This window comes from Phyllostomus hastatus, unplaced genomic scaffold (genome assembly GCF_019186645.2).
Source record: "Phyllostomus hastatus isolate PE091 unplaced genomic scaffold, TTU_PhHast_1.1 phas_contig_449, whole genome shotgun sequence".
Classification (NCBI taxonomy): domain Eukaryota; kingdom Metazoa; phylum Chordata; class Mammalia; order Chiroptera; family Phyllostomidae; genus Phyllostomus; species Phyllostomus hastatus.
Window position 1 is genome coordinate 1,078,713 of NW_025333882.1, and position 15,755 is coordinate 1,094,467.

Genomic DNA, 15,755 nt, shown 5'->3' on the forward strand with positions numbered 1-15,755 from the left:
GAATGGAATATTACTGTATTTACTCTTCTATGTCTGGCTTCTATTATGTTCAAGCACTTGTTATACATTTCAATAGTTCATTCATTTATTTTGCTGTGTAATATTCCATTATATGAATATATTAAAGCTTTGTAATGCATTATTTTGTTTATAGACAACAGAGTTGTTTCCAGTATTTTGCTATTGTACATTTAACTGCTATGAACATTTTTGTGCAGACATTGAAAGTCTTACAATTTTGTCACAATTGTAAGTATCTAGAAGTAGAACTGCTGAGTCACAGAATAGATGTATAAGTAATTTGTTAACAGACCACCAAGAGTATTCCTAAAATAAGCATATATTTCAAGGCCTCTCACTTCCTACTCCAGCAATTTATGAGAGTTCTGGTTGGGTACATTTATTACAGTATTTGATGGTCAAAGATCTTTCCCATTATATTGAATGTGTAGTGCACTCTTTGTAGTTTTAATTCGTATTTCTCAGAAGACTAATGATGATTAGCTCCTTGTCATATGGAATTTGCATATTTTATTGTTCATTTGCATATCTTATTTTGCAATGTGTCTGCTCAATATTTTTTCCCAGTTTTCTGTTGTCATGTCTTTTTATACTGCACTGCAGGAGTTTAAAAATATAATCTGTATATAAGCCTTTGTCAGCTATATGTGTTACATTTTCTTTTTTCTTTTTTTACATTTTCACCCATCTGTGCATAACTATATTTTTTACATAAAGTTGTCTTAGGTTTGTAGTTTTTAATTTTGATAATGTCTAATTTATCATATTTTGGTCATTTTTGTTGTATATGCTGTCTTTTATGTACCTTCTATGAAAAATAATTGCCTAACCCAAGGTCAAAAAGTTTTTTTCTTATATTTTTCCTATGAGCAATTGACTTTTATAACTCATCTTATATTAATTTCTAGTTGTCTGAAGTACAAATCATGAATTAAGGAATCATTTTCTCATTTTATTAATTTATGCATCTGTTCTTTCAACAAAACCACAGTGATGATTACTGAAACATTATATAAGCATGCATATTTTATTGTGCTTCACTTTACTGGGCTTTGAAGATACAGTATTTTTTACAAACTGAAGTTTTATAGTAACCCTGTGTGGAACAAGTCTACTGGCCCCATTTATCCAACAGCACTTGCTCATTTCCTGTCCCTGTGTCACATTTTGGTAATTTTCACAATATTTTGAATTTATTTATTATGGTGAATAGTGGTCAGTTATCTTTGAAGATACTATTACAATTGTTTTGTAGTGCCACAAACTGTGCCCACATAAGACAGCAAACAATGGGTCAATGATGTTCTTACCACTCTACCCAACTAGCCATTCCCTTACCTCTTTGTCTTTTCTCAAGGATCCCTAGTCCTTGAGACACAAAACTGAAATTAAACAAATTACAATAGCCTGTAAATGTTCAAGAGAAAAGAATAGTCACATATCTCTCATTTTAAATCAAAAGCTAGAGATGACTAAGCTTAGTGAGAAAGGCATGTTGAAAGCAAAGGTAGGTTGAAAGGCCTCCTGTGCCAAACCAGTTAGCCAAGCTGTAAATGCAAAGGAATTTCTTGAAGGAAATTAAAAGTGCTATTTCAGTGACCACCCAAAGGACAAGAATGTGAAACAGCATCATTGCTTATATAAAGAACATTTTAGTTATCTGTGTAGAAGATCAAAGCAGTCACTACATTTCTGTAAACCAAAGTCTAATCCAGAGGAAGCCTCTAGTTTTCTTCTACTCTATGACTAAGAGATGTGAAGAATCTGCAGTGGGGAATGTTTGAAAGTAGCAGAGACTAATTCCTGAAGTTTAAGAAGTTCTCTCCACACAAGAAAAATGTAAGGTGAATTGGAAAGTTATCAAGGAAATCTAGCAGATAATTAATGAAGATAGTTATGCTGAATAAGAGTCTGTCAATGTAGATACAACAACCTTATGTTGGGAGAAGATACCTACTAAGACTTTCATGAGTAGAGAAGAAAAGTCGATGGATGTCTGGTTTCAAAGCTTCAAATGACATGCTGACTCTCTTGTTAGAAGTTAGTAGAGCTGGTATCTATATTTGAAGCCAAAGCTCATTTACCATTAGGGACCTTAAAAATTATATACTAAATCTGCTCTGAATTAGTATATTTAATGGAACAGCAAAGCCTGCATAACAACACATCTGTTTACAAGAGCATTTACCAAGTATTTTAATCCTACTGTTGATATCTACTACATAGAAAGTAAGATTTCTTTAAAAATATCACTGCTCATTGACAATGCACCTGGTCACTGAAGAACTCTCATGGAGATGTACAATGGTATTAATGTTTTCATGCTTGTTAACACAACAGCCATTGTGTAGCTCATGTTTCAGGAATAAATTTGACTCTTAGGTCTTATTACCTAAAAAATACATTTTATAAAGGTATCACTTCCAGAAATAGTGATTATTCTGATGGACCTTGAAAAAGTAAATTGAAAACCTTATGAAAGGGATTCACCATTCTAGATGCCTTGAAGGGCATTCATGATTGCTGGGAATAGACTATCAATATCAACAGGAATTTTGAAGAAGTTGATTCCTACCCTCATGGGTAACTTTGCAGGATTTAAAACTTGAGAGGAGGAAGTAACTGCAGATGTGGTGGAAATAGCAAAAGAACTAGAATTAGAAATAGAGCCTGAAGATGTGACTAAATTGCTACAATCTCATGATAAACCTTTTATGGATGAGGTTGTTCTTCTTTTGGATGACCAAAGAAAGTAGTTTCTTGAGATAGAGCCTACTCCGATGAAGATGCTATGAATATTGTTCAAATGGCAATAAAAGACTTAGAACACTACAAGCAGTGCACTGCAGTGTCAGTGCTTGTGAAGTGTGACAGATACCAACTAGCAGTACCCATCACTTCTGCAGATGCTCGAGATACGAGAGAAATACACACAGACTACTGAGTCCTGTGGAGGAATAGGAATGGCATGGCCACTCTCTCTAGTGGGGAGAGCCCCAAGTTGCCACCTGAGTAGGCTTTTTATTAGGCAGTATTAGGTAGGGGTACATTTACAGTTTGTGGATTATAGTCATTATAGTCTGGCAGGGAAGATCAAACAAGTAGGTATCTTTCAAAGAGTTGACAGAGCTCATGCTGAGTGTGGGGTTTTATCACTTAAAAAGCTACAGGGCTAGTTTTGTTTCCTGCCTGTGCCTTCATGTTCAAGAGCATTCTCAGCAAGCAGGTCTCACAGGATCTTGCATATCCTATGCCTCAGGTCTAATTACCCTGGGGGTCCACCAACTCTGGTCTGGACTGCACCACCCCTGTTATTTCCTCAGGCCTGAGTCAGGCAAAAAGACAAAGGCAGCCAGGAGACTTGGATTTCTCACAGCCAGAACAAGGACTCAGGCTTTGTCAAAGCTAAGGGGGCAGGGGTCGATGTCCACCACCCCCTCATTTCCACAGCCCCCTGAGTCTCTTCCCTGGGGCCTCCACGTGATCCTGCCTGTCTTAGATGATTCCCCCCTTTGGGGATCTTACCCATCATTGGCTAACTGATAAAGCATTGGGGGCCAGGCAAGGAGCAGAAGCAGTGCTTCTGCTAGGGAGATAAGCTTGTCTTCTTAGTGGTTCCTGGTCTGGAGGTCTCTCACTCAGCCTCAGCCAATGGTGGGGGTGGGGGGGGGTTACAGCTTCCTGAGGCCAGGCAGGGTGGACCCCAACAGTGAAGACTGACTCCAGCTTTTAAAGAAGTTTTACTGTGGGTAAATGCTATCAAACAACACTGCAAACTACCAAGGCATTTTTAAGGAAAAGTCAATTGAAGCAGATACTTCATCATCATCATATTTCAAGAATTTGTCATAGCAGTCCCAACCTTCAGCATCCATCACCCTGATAAGTCACCTGCTATCAATACTGAGGCAACACCCTCTACCAGCAAAACAGATTACAACCTGTTAAAAGCTCAGATGATGGTTAGCATTTTCAAACATTAAAATTTTCTTTTAACTAAAGTGTTTTTTAGACACAATGCTATTGCACACTTAATAGACCACAATAGTGTAAACATAACTTCACACGCACTACTTTACTGTGGTGGTTGGAAACTCAACCACAGTATCTCTGTGGTACTCCTATAATGTCTGTAAAAGGTCACCTAGGATGGGCTCCTCAACAGTGCAGTTTATCCAGATCATTTGATTGTTCTAAATCCTTTACATTACTGCATACATTTTAGACATAACTTGTCAAATTCTATTAAAATAAAAGCTATTATGATTTTGAATGGGAGTATATTGAATTTATAGATAATTTGAATAATTAATTCCTTAACAAATATAAATCTTTCAATCTATGAACATAGTGTACCTTTCTATTTATATATGTATATATTAATTTTTCAGCAATATTTTATTGTTTTCAGTGGGGAAATCTTGCAAGACTGGCATTAAATTTATTTTAAGGATTTTATGTTTTTTATATGATGTTAGTTTAAATATTTTATTTTCTAATTATCTGTTGCTAACACAGAAATACATTTTTATATATTGATAAGTTCTTCAACATATCTCAATTTTCTTATTAATTTTGGTAAGGTTTTTTGTACATTGTTTAAACTTTTCTATGTATAAGACTGTCATTTTAAAATAATGTTTTGCTTATTTATTTCTAAGTTATATGCTTCAATTTCTTTTTATTCCCTATTGCAATAGCCAGGACCTCCAGTAAAATATTGATTAAGTTATTGAAAGCAGAAATCCTTCTTTTGCTCAAGATATTACAGGGGAAGTTTCCAGTCTTTTACCATTAATAGCTATAGGTATGCACAGATGCCGTTTATTAGATTTAGGAAATGTCTTTCTATTCCTTGATTATTTAGGATTTTTCTTTTTCTTTCTCTCTTTTTTAAAAGTATGTTTATGACAATTTAATATATGACAATATGACTATATATATATTAAGGCTTTATAAACCCTTCCCACACTCCTATAAACCTTTCCCACTCTCTTATTAACCTTTCCAACACTCTTACAAACACTTCATGTGCTCTTAAACACTTTCTACACTCTTAAACCTACGTAATTTTAACAACACAGAAAATTCTGTATGGGTACTCATCAGTGAAGTATACTACAACTTGAATGATGAAGATCATGAATTATGTAGCTGTGCAGTACTGATGTCAATGAAGATGATGACAGTGAGATGAGTGCACTGCACAGCCAAGAAGAGCATTACGGCTCTTCTGAAGGTACCATTTCATCAGGTGCTTCATCAGGTGATGCAGTATCTTTGTCCTGGGCCGTAACTTCTATTTCCACTAAAGTTGTAGGCATAACTGGTCTCTTCGTCTGAGTGATGAACATAGTTATGGGTAGTTGCTGGTGCTGCTTTTTATCTGCAGAGGCAGCTTCTCCATGCAGAGAAATGCTTTTGAGTCCAAAGTGTCTCTGAAATTTGTCAAACCAGCCCTTGCTGTCACTGAATGGGGTTGGACTGGTGGGAGAAGCACTCAATGGTCCTGCTTCCGCATCGTCGTCCTCGTCTTCATCCTCGTCACTGTCATGAACATCTGTGCTTTCTGCTAAACTATCATAAAGGTTCTTGGCCTTCATCTGGATGGTGTTGGTATCCAGTGAGATATTCTTCTTCCTGCAGTCATTTATCCACAGGGCCAATGCAGACTCCACCTTCACAATGGCCTTACTGTGAGAAGTGACCACCCTCTTAGCAGTCTTGTTAAAAGTCATTGTTGCTGTAGACCTAATATTCTTCTCGTCTTTCTTTATGTAGTGAACAGTAGATTCATTGATCCCATAATGGTGGCCTACAGCCGCATAGCTTTTGCCTTCCTTTAACATGTCAAGAAGTTCCACCTTTTCTTTGATGGTAAACATATTCCTTGGGCACTTAGGTTCACTGCCAGAAGCCTTAGAAGGTGCAGAATATATGGGTGGCATTGTAGGGCTTGAGATAAATTCAAACTGTTATGAAAATTTCACCAAAACACAACACCACAGAGCAACACTACACACAGCGATCAGATGTTGATGTGAAGTGGACAGGGAAAGATGCTGAACGTGTATGGGCACAGTGCAGGAGAGCAAACAGACCAATGCTATGGTTACTGAGACAATCAGTGCCCAGGATACAGAACACAGTGCTGTGGTTGGTCACTTTCCATTCCATCAGCCAACAGTGTGCCATGTACAATCTCACGTTGGCAAACTTGCACAAGCAGTAGTGGCATACTGCATTTCCATTGTGTACAGTATGGTATTCATCCACTGATGAAATAGATACTGTATTTTATTTTATTTTTTATTTTTTTTAAGATTTTATTTATTTATTTTTAGAGAGTGAAGGGAAGGAGATAGAGAGAGAGAGAGAAACATCAATGTGCGGTTGCTGGGGGTTATAGCCTGCAACCCAGGCATATACCCTGGCTGGGAATCGAACCTGCGACACTTTGGTTTGCAGCCCACACTCAATCCACTGAGCTACGCCAGCCAGGGCTGATACTGTATTTTATTTTGATTTAATATTCTTTTAATATGTTTGAATTAACATTTTTATATTTTTATATTGTTTTAAATTTTTAGGCAAAAATAATTGAAATCATAAATATTATATAAATACCTATATACTGCAAAAATCCCACGATATAGCGAAAACTCTGCGATACAGAATTAGATTTTTTTTTTAAAACCTGTGATACAGTGAAGCCACAATAAGTGAACTGTGATATAGGGAGGGATGACTGTACTTTTCTTTAAAAAAATCAAAATACTTAGAGCTACTCTGAATAGCAGCAGCACTGAAGAAGCATAATAATTAATTTTTGTTAAAAAGCAATACCTGTGCAAGGCACACTTTACACCACAGGCAAAGAGAATGATAACTCTAGTTTTAAAGCTCCACATTAGAATCTCTTAAAAAGAAAGCATTCTCTCAAGTTCTTGTAGATAAGGGGTGTCAAACACATTTTCACAGTAGGCCACTTCAGCCTTGCAGTTGCCTTTGAAGGGCTGAAATAATTTTAGGACTGTATAAATGTAACTACTACTTAACTATTAAGGAGTTGAAATTATATTTGGCCCTCTGAAGGCAACCATGAGGCTGATTGTGCCACTGGTGAAAATGAGTTCGACACCCCTAGATGTTCTAGATGGTGTTATTGCTGTACATTGTTGGTAGGTCACATGTTGTGCTGTATTTGCTTTGAAGGGATCTCATAATAGATCTTCAGTATTCCTTTCTTACAGTGTCCTTTTCTTTAGCTAGTATTTCACATAACTCTAATGGTTTATTAAGAATGTCTTCCTAGTCCTGGCTGGTGTAGCTCAGTGGATTGAGTGTGGGCTGCAAACCAAAGTGTCGCAGGTTCGATTCCCAGTCAGGGTACATGCCTGGGTTGCAGGCCATGACCCCCAGCAACTGCACATTGATGTCTCTCTCTCTCTCTTTCTCCCTCTCTTCCCTCTCTAAAAATAAATAAATAAATACAATCTTTAAAAAAAAGAATGTCTTCCTTGTTATCATATTGGTCTTCTAACATATCTTCATAGATATCCACAAGGCAGTTAGGTGGGGGAACTATGAGTTGGTTCTAAATCAAGTAATCAATTTAACAGATTGGGATATTTGCAAAGACCATAATGCTGAAAAATTCCTTTCAGATAGTTTCATGCAATTTCATTGTATGTTACTACTTTGATCATTTCTAGAATGTACTGGACTTCTCTCAATCTTGTAGCCAGTGGTATTAGAACTCACGAAACATCTGTGACTCCACACAGTTAAGAAGTTAATCTACATACTGTTTCTCATTACCTGAAAGTTTTTTAAGTATATTTTATTTATTATGCTATTACAGTTGTCTCATTTTTTCTCCCCTTTATTCCCCTCCACCCTGAACACCCCTCCCACCAGCATCCGACTCCCCTTAGTTCATGTCCACGGGTTGTATATATAAGTTCTTTGGCTTCTACATTTCCTACACTATTCTTCACCTCCCTCTGTCCATTTCATACTTATCATTTATGCTTATCCCCTATACCTTTTCCACCACTCTCCCCTATCCATCTCCCTGCTGATAACCTTCCATATGATCTCCATTTCTGTGATTCTGTTCTTGTTCTAGTTGTTTGCCCAGGATTTTTTTTCCCTTAGGTTCAGTTCTTGATAGTTGTGAGTTTGTTGTCATTTACTGACAACATATTTTTTATCTTCTTCTTTTTCTTAGATAAGTCCCTTTAACATTTCATATAATAAACACTTGGTGATGATGAACTGCTTTCACTTGACCTTACCTGGGAAGCACTTTATCTGCCCTTCCATTCTAAACTATAGCTTTACTAAATAATCTTGGATATAGGCCTTTGCTTTTCACGACTTGGAATACTTCCTGCCAGCCCCTTGTTGCCTGCAAGATTTCTTTTGAAAAACCAGCTGATAGTCTAATGGGAACTCCTTTGTAGGTAACTGTCTCCTTTTCTCTTGCTGCTTTTAAGATTCTCTCCTTCTCTTTAATCTTGGTAATTTAATTACGATGTGCTTTGGTGTGTGCTTCCTTGGGTTCAACTTCTTTGGGACTCTCTGAGCTTCCTGGAAGTCTATTTCTTTTGCTAGATTGGGGAAGTTCTCCTTCATTATTTTTTCAAATAATTTTTCCATTTCTTGATCTTCTTCTTCTCCTTCTGGCATTCCTGTGATTTGGATGTGGGAAAATTTAAGGCTGTCCTGGAGGTTCCTATGCCTCTCCTCATTTTTTTTTGAATTCTTGTTCTTAATTCTGTTCTGGATAAAAATTTATTTCTTCCTTCCACTCCAAATCATTTATTTGAGTCCCTGTTTCTTTGTCTTCACTGTTGGTTCCCTACATATTTTTCTTAATTTCACTTCACATAGTCTTCACTTTTTCCTCTATTTTGTGACTATACTCAACCATTTCTGTGAGCATCCTGACTACCAGTGTTTTAAACTGTACATCTTATAAGTGACTATCTCTTCATAGCTTAGTTTTCTCTTTTTTGAGTTTTGATCTGCTCTTTCATTTGGGACATATATCTTGTGCTGGGAACTTGTTATGTAGTAAGGGGCAGAGCCTTAGGTATTCACTAGGGCAGGGCAACCTACTTGGCCACATTGTGGTGCTGTATGTGGGGCAGTGATCTGAGAGGGAAAAATGCCACTTGCTGAGCTCTTGTCTGGTTTTCAGTTGCTTCCTCCAGTACCCACAAGCAAATTGGGGCCTTCTGGTGCTGATTCCCTAGTGTTGGGGTTGTGTATGTTCTAGGACCCTGTGGGTCTCTCCAACAAACTGTCCTGTGAGGCTGGGAGTTTCTTCCACCACCATGACCCCCATCAGTCTTTACAGCCAGAGGTTTTGAGGCTTTGTTTCCCCATGCTGGAACCCTGGGTTACTCTGTCTGTCTCATTCTCCTGTTGTTCCTCATGAATCATCTTCATGCAAATGTGGGACTGCCCACTCCACCAGCTGCAGCCTTGCCCACATGGTCCTCCAGCTGCTGCCTTGCCATGAGTGCTCTCCACTCTGGCTGCCGGTCTCTACCCCTCCTGTTGGTGTGAATGGATATTTCTTCCTTAACTCTTTGCTTGTGGGACTTCCATACAGTTCGATTTTCTGGCAGTTCTGGGTATTTTTTGTTTTTAAATATTTTTTTGTCCTTTTTGCAGTTGTGTGAGGAGGAAAAGTTTACCTATCTACATCTCCATCTTGGCCAGAAGTTCATTATCCAAAGTTTAAATTCCTGAATAACCCACTGTGGGTGTTGCAAGGCATGATAGTTCTTTTCACCTTGATTTAGAATATCAGCAATAAACTTAAGCTTCTGAGATGGATCATTTAATGATTTCACTAATACTTGCCTATGATGTCAAACTTAATAGTTTTGGGGTTGTTCTTCAATTATCACATTGTTGTAATTCATTTTCTCACTTGGGCCATTTTGAAGTGACTTTAATAAAACTCTCCAAAAGTGCTACATTGTATAATTGGAGGCATTTAACTAAAGAGAATCTTCAGTTAGTTTAAAATCTGGTTCATTATATGAAGGGCCCATGGACATCAACAAAAGTGTGGAGACTGACATCCATAGTAGAGCTCCTTGACCTTGGTTAAGGAGTAGTTACATTTATATAGTCCTAAAATTACATTTGGCCATTTAAAGGAAACTATGAGGCTAATGTGGCCCATGGTGAAAATGAGTTTGATACCCCTGCTGTAGAGGATATAAGTGGTGGGCAAGCTGAGTCTCAGAAACCTGTTGCCCATCGGAAAGCCACCACTTCAGCTTCCATCTCTTCTTGTTGCTACTGGAGTGTGAGGGGACATCACTGGGATAGTGGCAGCTTCTGGTGATGGACTTATTGCTCTACAGTAGCTTTCCTGACTCCCTTAGTGGCCACTATCTCCCCTTGGTCCACAGAGGTTCTGTCCCTCCTGTCTCAACTTTTTTACATCATTGAGATTATATATATATATATATATATATATATATATATATATATATATATCCTCCCTACTTTGTTCTTCTTTCTCAAAATTACTGAAGAGAGCATAGGCAGGAAATTTTCAGACATTCCACACAGCAATATTTTCATTGATATGTCCCCTAGAGCAAGGGACATAAGGGAAAGAATAAACAAATGGGACTGCATCAAATTAGAAAGCTGCACAGCTAAAGGAAAGATCAGCAAAGGGAAAAGGGAACCAACTGTATGAGAGAATATATTTGCCAATGATACCTTGGACAAGGGTTTGATAACCAAAATATATAAAGAACTCACAGGACTCCACACCAGGAAGAAAAACAATCTAATTAAAAAAATGGCCAAAGGACCTGAACAGACAGTTCTCCAAGGAGGACATACAGAAGGCCCAGAGACATATGAAAAAATGCTTAGCATCACTAGCCATCAGAGAGATGCCAGTTAAAACTACAATGAGACATCACTTCACACTGGTCAGAATGGCCATCACAACTAAATCAACAAACAGTAAGTGCTGGCAAGGTTGTGGAAAAAAGGGAACCCTGGTACATTGTTGGTGGGAATGCAGACTGGTGCAGCCACTCTAGAAAACAATATGGAATTTCCCCAAAAAACTAAAAATGGAGCTGCCTTTTGACACAGCAATTCCACTGTTGGGACTGTACCCTAAGAATCCTGAAACACTAACTCAAAGGAACCTATGCACCCCAATGTTCATAGCAGTACAATTTACAATAGCTAATTCCAGAAACAGCCTAAGTGCCCATCAGTAAATGAGTGGGTCAAAAAACTATGGTACTTTACACAATGAAATACTATACGGCAGAAAAAAAAGAAGGAACTCCTATGTTTTGTGATGGCATGGATGGAGTTGGAGAATATTATGTTAAGTGACATAAGCCAGTTGGTGAAAAACAAATGCCATATGACCTCACCTATAAGAGGAATTTAATGAACAAAATAAACTAACAAACAAAGTAGAACCACAGTCATGGAAATATGGAACAGAGTGACAGTGACCAAGGGTACAGGGGAGGGGTTTAGTAATGGAAAGAGGGGGAAGGAACTAGTTAAAAAACAATAATCTTTAGACACACATAATTTATGTTTTAAAAATAGGTACTAGTAGGTTTAAGATTTTAGTTGCATTTTGCAAAAGTAGTTTCTGTCAAAAGGGTACTTCCAATTATAGTATTTACCAAGAGCCCACAGAAAAACATTGGTTTTGCATCATGGAAAATTACAGCATCTAAAGATAGAATTTGGAAGTAGGTTGAAACATGAGTTATGTAGAAATATAAAGACAAACAAAATCCTGCACTATTAATTATTATAAATATGGTTCATAAGAATAGTCTATTTTGGATAAAAAAATAAAATATTACTTTTTTGTTTTCCTTATAAAGCTCTAATTTTTCTGAAATCAAAGATCAATTTTTGCAGGTCTTTTTAGTGCTCCAAAAACTTTAGTCAGTTTACTTATTTGAAAAACTCTGGCTTTAAATGAAATAAAAATTCATTTTACTACCTGACTTACTTGATATAATTGAATATAATGAACTATAGTAATGTAGAATGTATTAGTCTAGAACACTTTGGCATTCTGACCAGTAGGGTATTGTGTTTTTGTTTCCTGTAGGCGCACCAAGTGACCAGAGTAGTGGCACCTCGTCTCCTCTTTGTGACAGTGGCTTACACCTCAACTATCATCCCAACAATACCGTAAGACTGAAGCATGGTTCACATTAACAGGGATATTAACACAAATAAGCCCTCCAAAATATGTATACTTATTATTTGTAATATCTGCTGTTGCATTTGGTTTTTTAAAATCCTTGGCTGCTTCAGGATTTACATAGTGTGACAAGCCAGGAAAGAAAAAATAAGTAGGTCATTTATTTTTTAACGTCATTTTCTTCTTCTCTGAAGTCTATAAGCTATAGAAACTTTTAACTTCAAGAGGCCATGTGTAACATCTTAGAATCATTTTTAACATTGCATGTTATATGTAATTTCATGCTCTAAATAATTTGCCATGATTTTACCATTTTTCTATTTAAATTATTTAGCTAAAAGTGACTATTTCATTTCTCACTTTAAAGAATTTCTTAGCAACTTCTATGTATACCAAGGAATATATACAAAGTGGAAAAATAACCTATACATTATGTTAAATGTAATGAATGTTAAACTATATATGTATTTAATAATTGATAAAATTGGTATGTGTATTTTATATATATTTAATAAAATGTTATTTTTAAATTGTTCATTTATATTTTGGAGTAAACAGGTTTTATTTGAATTTTATAAATATTTTTGAAACCATGTATTTCACACTTTATAACATTCACACATTCTAAATACAAAATAATTCTCTCGGGTTATATGTAAGACTAACAATTTTCCACTATGCTCACAAACATAAAGTTTAGCAGAGAGAACTTTAAGAGGCTTCTATTTTTTCATTCCACATTTTGGGGTATATAAGACATATACCTACTTCTGACTTACATGTTTCATCTTCCATTTGGAATAATTGACTTAATTGCAACATTTTACTTCAAAATGTTCCTTTTGAACATTTTCAGGTCTGAATGGCCTTCCCTATACTTAACTGCACTAGTGTTGTTATGTAGTTGAGTGCCTGAGGTCCCCAAGCCTTTATCTCTCTATCATCTATCATCTATCTATCTTTATCCTGAAGACCCGTGGCAAGACCAAGCATTACTTCCACAAGTAACCTAACCATATCTGGGAATATTTAAGTTGACTTTATTTTTAATTTTTGTTGTCAGAGAAATATTTGTCACACAAGAGCTAATATTAAAATGCTAATCTTCAGAAGATGGCAAGATCTGAGTATCTTAAATGTGGTCTAATGAGGAAAATGACTTAAACATTGACTAATGAGAAGATGAATCTATACACTCGGTGTTCCCATCAGCTCCCTTCTGAATTCTCCAGTCTTACAATGTCCAGTCAAATCTTTACCTCTTACTTTAGTAATTACTTTGCTCACCTCCTCCCTCATAGTCTATATGCTCTGATACTTTTGATGCTCATCCAGTCCCTTTCCTGGGCTGGCATGTGTAGACTCAGTATCTGTAAGTGTTGGCTGCATCTAATTTACAGCTGATCCCTCTTGTAAGGAAAATATTTTGGGAATCAGGGGTCACCACCCCCTACTCTCATGTGGCTTCAGCCAGGAACTTGTGATAGGTGATAGAGGTATAAAGGCAGGACCCCTTACAGGGCCTTGGCAGATGACGCAGAGGTTCCCCCCAACACACTGGGCACATATCTATGGCCAGGTTGCTCCCTGCCTCATCCCCTGCTTCCCTTAGCCCTGACAGGTTTCTCCTGAGAACTTTCCCTTCACAAAATATTCACAGAAGAATCCCAGCCAGCTCTGCTGGTAAGATAGGAAGGAAGAGCTAGTTTGTCTAAGAATTTTTTGGAGAAGACTAGTAATATTTTTACACTATAACAATAAAAAGTAGAGAAGTCAGAGTTAAACATCTATGGGTAACAATCATTCTGACTTTTAACTCATTTCATTGGCATATGAAAAATAATCCATGACATTAATTTTGTGTGTTGTGCTTCTATTTAGGAAGATATAATTAAAGGGAAAAAATCATTGACTAATTCTATTACAAAATCGTTCCAAACAAATTCAGCTGTACATTTTTTTTAAAAGTTGTCAGAAAAATTTTTACAGGAAATAATGTCTTTCTATTTTCAAGAGGCACATTTTATTTTTAGCATAAGATTAAAATTATTTTGACACTGTCAACAATCTTTAAGTTTGAGGGTACTTACTATTTTAGATCATAATAATCAAGACAAATATAAATTCAAATAAAGTATATTAAAAATAAAGAGAAATAATCAGTGCATTTCAATTAAATTAATATTTGCCATGAGTTTATTCTGTGGAAACACTCATCTAGGTACTAGGGGGAGATGTTAATTTTGGTCCAACAAGTTTAAAATTCAGATATATGGATAAATCTAGATCTATAGACAAATGGAACAAATTAATTATAAGAAGAAAAAGAATAATAGGTATTAGCATTCTAATATCAGAGTAAATACCTACCATAGACTTTTATACAACTGACTTAATTTAATTCACCAAAATTGAGGGACTGTTGTTCACCAGGGGTCAGCCTTCAAGCCTGATGGGATCACACAGCCTTACACAGCCAGTGTCTCCAGTATTTCTCTTCCATATCCTGAATAAGCTTTGATGCAGATGTGAAGAATGGATGACATTTTTATTCAGAGATTTATAAAATTAGGAGAAACCAAGCATTTGTTTACCTCTAACCCATAACTAAATAAAATGAACAGTAGGAACTTGGAAGGAAGTGTGCATTTAAAAATAAATTTTCCACAGAATGTACACATGTTATATAAGGTGTTAAGAGAAATATTTAATTATCTGCTGTTCTAAATCCTCAATTCTATTTGGGGTCCATGTAACTTCAGTTTTAATTTCTATATCTTAATTATTCTCTGAAGTAAATTTGAAGTAAGTAAGCCCAATTCTGTTTTTTGAAACAGCATTGTAAGCATAAGGGAAAATAAAACCTTATAATATATTAATATTGCTCTACTATCTTACATAAAAAAAACAGTCTAGACCTCCTAAGGACTTGAGATTATCCATTTTAGGGTATAGAATCAATTGGTTTGCTACTCAAGTTAGAGAAAAGCAATTAACTTTATGGTCACCAGGAGACTTAAATTCAGAAAATCATCTAGCCAGTTTTTTAGAAGCATTTTTTCATAATTATATACTTAATGAATACTTTTTATGTCAAATCCTTAACAAAATCTAGACCAGCATTTTGCCATCAATACAATTCTATTTTGGTGAGATAAATATCCTTAAAGTTATTTTGTGGCAATACACCTTGAAATGTGTTAAGTTTGGGGGACAAAAGTATTTTAAATACTATGAAAATGTTACTTTTGCCATTAATATTATAAATAACATAGGAAACAATATTTTTGGCATTGGAGATTAAAGCTCTTGAAAAGTAGTTATAGGCCTTAAAAACCATAAAAAAATTTGTGTTTTTAGATTACCTTGTATACAATTAAAATAACTCTAAGATTGCTGTAACAGAAAAAGACTAGAAGGCAAATTTATATTACATTTTCATGATTAAAGTAAATAAAAATAAATAATCTTCAAAAGTCACTAGGTATTCTACTAA

At 36.0% G+C, this 15,755-nt stretch overlaps 1 protein-coding gene across 1 annotated transcript in view; it reads left to right on the forward strand.

Moving 5' to 3' along the window:
• SNTG1 (syntrophin gamma 1) overlaps positions 1-15,755 on the forward strand; it is a 782,410-nt gene that overhangs the window by 520,903 nt on the left and 245,752 nt on the right. Inside the window, exon 11 of the mRNA XM_045845038.1 lies at positions 12,164-12,246. Within this exon, the coding sequence (XP_045700994.1) occupies positions 12,164-12,246 (83 nt within the window). The remainder of the gene's footprint in view (positions 1-12,163; positions 12,247-15,755) is intronic.